General features: G+C 44.0%; 1 protein-coding gene across 1 annotated transcript; it reads right to left on the minus strand.

Moving 5' to 3' along the window:
• Positions 1–1,255: 1,255 nt before the first annotated feature.
• On the minus strand, positions 1,256–5,443 carry LOC123078556 (uncharacterized). The gene is made up of 3 exons (XM_044501108.1): positions 5,023–5,443; positions 4,795–4,906; positions 1,256–1,701 (listed from the first exon to the last, which is right to left on the minus strand). Exons 1-3 carry the CDS (start codon positions 5,366–5,368, stop codon positions 1,572–1,574), a joined length of 588 nt encoding a protein of 195 aa, XP_044357043.1. The 5' UTR covers positions 5,369–5,443; the 3' UTR covers positions 1,256–1,571.
• Between the last annotated feature and the right edge of the window lie 482 nt (positions 5,444–5,925).

The following is a 5,925-nucleotide window of genomic DNA, read 5'->3' on the forward strand; positions in this document are numbered from 1 at the left end:
GATTCCACCCCCCCCCCCCCCATCATGAATATTTAAATCATAAAATGCTAGAAAAATCAGGCAAATTTGAATTATTGTTTTTGTAGCATACATGATCGTTGTTCTACTCACGTGTAAAGTTGCGTGAAGAAATGACATAGGCGGTATTCTAGGCACAAAAGAAAATCAGTGCTATAAAAAAGATCATGTTTGAAGTAATTTGGAGGTCCGGATTTTTCCTTCATTAAGAATACGACATTCATTCACGAAATTTCATGTGCGAGTAGAACAGTCAATTAAGTTTGATGACCTAAAATTTTAGAATTGTTTGGATTTGATTGCTATTTTTTAGATTCTACTGTTCATAATGGGTGCACATGTCCACCAGTCTATTCACATGGAACCATCTACACCATTGTATTTCGTAGGCATTGCCCTCTTGACTATTTACTAAAAGTCCACAAGTCCAATGGGCATCATTGCATTTCGTAGGCATTGCCCACTACTTCCTCTACCATCTTGGTACTAGTACAGTATTTCCTAAATGCCCACCAGTCTCATATTTTTAAGTAGCGCGGTTTGAATCTTGTACACAGATCCAGCACACCTTCAGCTCCGACTGACTGCACGCGCTTTGCCGAAGCCAGCCCCATATGTTCAACTTGTGTAGCTGGATGCAGAGGTGAATCCACGCAAATTTGACAAATTTGATCTATAGACGAAATCAAATCACAGAATGAACTGTCCGTGAAACTATTTCACGTGGCTGACCCGTGGCGCCTAGCTCTCAGGCGCTGCACTAGTGCAACGCCTGGAAGCTAGGCGCTGCACTAGTGCAACGCCTGGGAGCTAGGCGCTATCACTGTATAGTGTGGCGCCTACCTCTCAGGCGCTGCACACTGACTTAGTAATTTTCTGATCACACAGGTGCGACGCTGGCCGTGTAGCGCCTATCTGTGAGGCGTTGCACAATGTAGTGTGGCGTCTTCGTGTCGGGGGTCACACAAAAAGGTCAGCCACATGAAATAGTTTCACGGATAGTTCATTCTGTGATTTTATTTCGCCTATAGGTCAAATTTGCCGTGAATCCATGGACCACCACATGATTCCTGGTTAGCAGCCATGAAGCCAAGACCACCCAAGCCATAACTGCAGCAGAAAGAGGACAAGACTCCATTCTCCCAGCTTAAGACAAATGGGGTTTGAATGAGTCCGTGGATCTAGTAGCAAGGCAATACTTCAGGGCAACCTCTCAGACGATCACACGGCACAAAAAGAAGAGAATGCGGTCAACATCCTCAACCTCCCCACACCATACAACACGAGATGACAATGTGCAGGCCATTTCAATGAACTCCAACAATGGAGCTCACCGCGAGATTGCCTTCTTAGCCTCTTAGGATAATATAACCGGCGACCCCAGGCAGCAGGACTACCGGGAGGCTTCATGGTCTCCCCCTATTTTGACCCTTTCTCTGTTAATAACAGTTATGCATACTTATTGCCTACGAGAATTTCCAGTTCCCCTCTCCCGGCTGTTTTTTTTTTCAAGTTTTCCACTGTTCAAAGACAACAATTCCTCCAGGCTAGCATTAGTAACCGACGTAGACTGCAGCATTGACAATGTAGCAGTCATCGTTTTTATCTCCCATTGCTTCGATGCATGTTCCACTTGAACAGATCATCCCACCGTCAACGACCTCGCAGCTGGTGATCTCACCACTACAAATAACGAGAAAAAGGGTATGAGATATTATGTTCTAAAAGGGAGTATAACATGTTATGTGGTACATCAAGATGCAAATTATCAGTAGTTCAGTAACTCCACTGAATTAAAGCCTAGGAATCAGATATCCTAGGCAAGCCCTCTAACTCCAAGTTAGCTATTGTCGATTATGATGCACTTGTAGCCAAGCCTTTGTGACACACTAATATTACTCAACTGTGGTGACATTTACTGTGAATAATACCGTGAAATATGGCATAAATTTTGGATTGCTTGCAACTTTGAAAGGAACATTAATTGGAGGCAACTGTATACACATCCAGAAAATATCATGAGTGTGTTCAACACAATATTGGAATAGCGGCTTATGGTCTCACCACTATGCTGAAATCGCCCTTGGAGTGCACAATTGGTTGCATTGTTCGAAACGGCATAAAGAAATATGCCTACCTGTTATTCCACCGAGACAAAATTTGTAGAAGTACAGGAGGCAGGGATAGACATACAAGTGAAAACTCAGGCTGCTACAGAACCTAGCATCTAGGTGCAGATGTGCGGACCTCATGCATGGCGACTGCATGCAGCCTGTGGCCGTTAGCAGACGCTAATTAGTCCGGTCGTGTAACTCCTTTAGTGTAGCTGAGTTAGGTTCAGTTGCCATCCACACGTAACAACCGGTCAAAACTATGGTAAAACAGCACCAGCCAAACACCTCGGTAGTTTTGGTAAAACTGAAAAAAAAAACACGGTTTAAGAAACTGTAGTATTCCTTGCCCACGCATTGGAATACTGTGGTTTTGAATTACCACGGTTTTCTAAAAACTGTGCTGCCAAACTAGGCCCTAGTCATCAGCCCCGTGTAACTGGACGGCTATAATTTTTAAATCGCATAACAGTACAACAATTTACAGAATTTGTTATACGTGAGATATATAGGAATACATTGAAAGAATATTGCTGAAAACATATCATACTTTTAATTGCTAAAGGGCGTACACAGTGCTGAAAGCTCCCACACAAAGTGGGGTCTGGGGAAGGGAATTTCTAGACAACCTTACCCTTGCATAATAATTCTGCAAAGAGGCTGGTTTGAACCCAGGACCACCAGGCCACAAGTGGAGAGAGACTACCACTGAGCCCGGCCCGCCCTTCATACTTTTAAATTGCTACCCAAAGATAAATTATATTACTACTTCAACTAGTTTTACTTAATTGTATTGTCAATTTGTCATTCTCAATTGTTTTACTTCCAATTTTCAAAAGTCTTGCAGCCCAATAACTTAGGATTTCCAAGAACTGTTTTTTATTGTCAACCAAGATTGATTTGTGAGATTTCTATCTAGGATTGGTACACTTATCTGTAGTCCAATGGATAATTTGACATATGTGTTAAATTCAAGGACGATTTAAAAAGACCAATGAACTGAAATCACAGCACATGTATTATGTTCAAAATGGATGAGGATACTCGCCCACTATTTACTTAATTGAAATGGATTTCCAACTGTGTATTTATCTGGGAATATGTGTATATATGATACCCAAGACAGACATAATCTTGATGCAACACTAACATATACCACTTTCTACATAGGCAATATTGATTGAGAATTATGAGACATTCTCTTCTATAGATGGAATGGCTATGCTACACACAACATTTAGTTTCGGGGAAGTTCTATTTGTTTGCCCTTACATTTTTCCAGTATATACCACAATCAATGGGTGGTGAAAAAACATATGTAGCACCCATCATAGGTCCTGTTAGTCTCTTATTAATACAGGAAATTTCACCCTCTTTTCAGAAGTAAGATAGATGCATACTACTCCCTCCGTCCCAAAATAAGTGTCTCAACCTCAGTACAACTTTGTACTAAAGTAAGTACAAAATTGAGACACTTATTTTGGGACGGAGGGAGTATTTCTTAGCAGCCTCCTCATACTTGTGCCAACACGTTAACTATCTATCCTATTAGGGAACATGACCAACAGCAGCTTTCTTCCAGCTAATTATGATTATTCAGTTTCATTTTCCTTTCTGACAGATGGTTCAACTTAATAGGTACGCATATTGTACCATGACATCTATGGATTAGTTGCTGTATCCATCCGATAGGGCAATACGTCTGTCAAAACTTTTCTCTCCTCTGATTAATTATGACTGGTTGGACTCTTTTGTCGACGGACAAATCAACTTCGCATGTACCATGTATCATGTGCAAGTAACTCTTCTGCTATTGTGTACAACAAAAACTATTACAATTATCTAAGGGTTCTTGTACTGTCTCAAAATTTAAGACGTTTTTTGACACTATTACATTTTGAGACAGAGGGAGTATTATCAAACCAATAGTCAGATGATCTCCTTATGAAAACTTCTAACAAATTCCACTAGAGCAGTGGAGGCTTGAAAAGAGCCCCCAATTAGTAAATATAGCCCATGCAACACTGACTAGCCTTATTGGAACTGTATGAGTACTACGCAATATGCAATATTCAACTCTTGCAAGTATATCTTCTTGACAAGTCATGTAAATCGCATGATTGCTCTCTGTATATCCACATAAGGTGCTTTTGTGATGTTGACTGTTATCTTACCTCACATTGCATAATGCCTCATAAAGTTGAACATTTAATGAGACGCTAGCCTTGGGTTCAGCCACCTTGTTACTTACACTTGCTAGTACACGTGGTGGTACTGTTTTCTGACCTGAATAAAATCTTCACATCTGAAAGTCTGAATCACATGGTGGTGTTGAGAATTCTAAATCACTCATTCTCAGTACATTACTGACCACACATCCTTCTGTTGTGCTGCTTGATAAAACTTTGGCAGCTTTGCCATTCACGCCCAGACGGTATAATAGGCTAATTCCCTTAACCAAGATTGAAATACGCATGCTCTGCAATAAGGAATATATACCTCACTCTAATGACTGAGCCAGCACTAACCTAGGACCGTGAAAATTTTCTTGTCATAAATAAGAGCCCATCACAATGCAGCATTGCACTTGATTCTAGTTCCAGCCCTTGAACGGTCAAGTTTGAAGATTTCATAGGAACAAAGAAAAGGCAGAGAAAATGCTCACTAGGGGAAGACGGCCTTGATTCTCTCAAAGTCCAACAGATGCTGCACCGGCCTCGGGACACCCAGCTTGATCTGCAGCTTCATCTGCTCACTGTTCACCCCTGGTATCGACCCTGCAGACGCAATTCAAACCGAAAGCAGGCTCAGTTACTGATCCGAGTAAACGCTTTGTGTGCGGGCGAGTTGTTCGGCGAAATAACCGAGGGAAACAGGTAAGCGATTGGGTTACCGCGGCGGAAGGCGGGGATGGAGTTGGAGGAGATGGCATCCTTGCAGGCGCGCACGGCGGCGGAAGTGATGTCCTGTCCGTGCTGGTCGTACCCGACGCCCATCTCGACGAACAGCAGCTTCATGGCCTCCTCCGCCCCTTGTTGTTGGACATCGCGCGTCTGGGGCTGGGCTGCCGCCATGGAAGAGGAGGCGAGGGCTCCGTCGATTGGCCTCTTTGCCTTGCGGGGTCGGGTTCGAAGGTGGAAGTGGGAGCAAGACGGCGGAGGGGAGAAGAACGGGGGTTGTGGTGTTACTGGTTTTGTCAGGCGAAGGAGACTGCCGGAGAATGGCGCTGCTGATGCCATCGTGTTTTGTCTGATTTGATTTGCTCTGCTCTGCACTGACTGAATACACACTATCCTGGTCTACCCTGGCTGGGTCCGCTATCTGAACCACTATTCCTACCAGATCTGTGAGCGAGTATGGGCGTATTTGGTTCCTTTCGCTGCTGGGCCTGACTCGGAGGAGAAAAACGAACTAGGCTGAGCAGGGCCTGGGTAAGCAAAAAACAGGGTTAAAAACGTAGATGATCAGTTGATTGGTTACCTGGATTGAGGGTCTTGTCATCGAGATGCAATTTTCACCCGGCGTTTGGTTGCATACATGCATATGATTATCAGCATTAACAACAAAATTTAATAGCCATCAGGTTGGGCTTGACATTTCGTCAAACACTTTAAGCGCGTCGGAGCTTCCACTGCCCATCGTGCCCACCACCAGCTCCTGGCGACCGTAGACGCGCCCGACTCGCTGCCGTGGCCATGGCCGCGCCCGGCTCGACCGTGACCTGCAGCGGGTCAGCTGCGGGTGGCGCTGGCCGCGGAGGAGAAGAACAAGCAGGCCATGGAGGAGCTGATGTTGG

This window comes from Triticum aestivum, chromosome 3D, assembly GCF_018294505.1.
Source record: "Triticum aestivum cultivar Chinese Spring chromosome 3D, IWGSC CS RefSeq v2.1, whole genome shotgun sequence".
NCBI lineage: Eukaryota > Viridiplantae > Streptophyta > Magnoliopsida > Poales > Poaceae > Triticum > Triticum aestivum.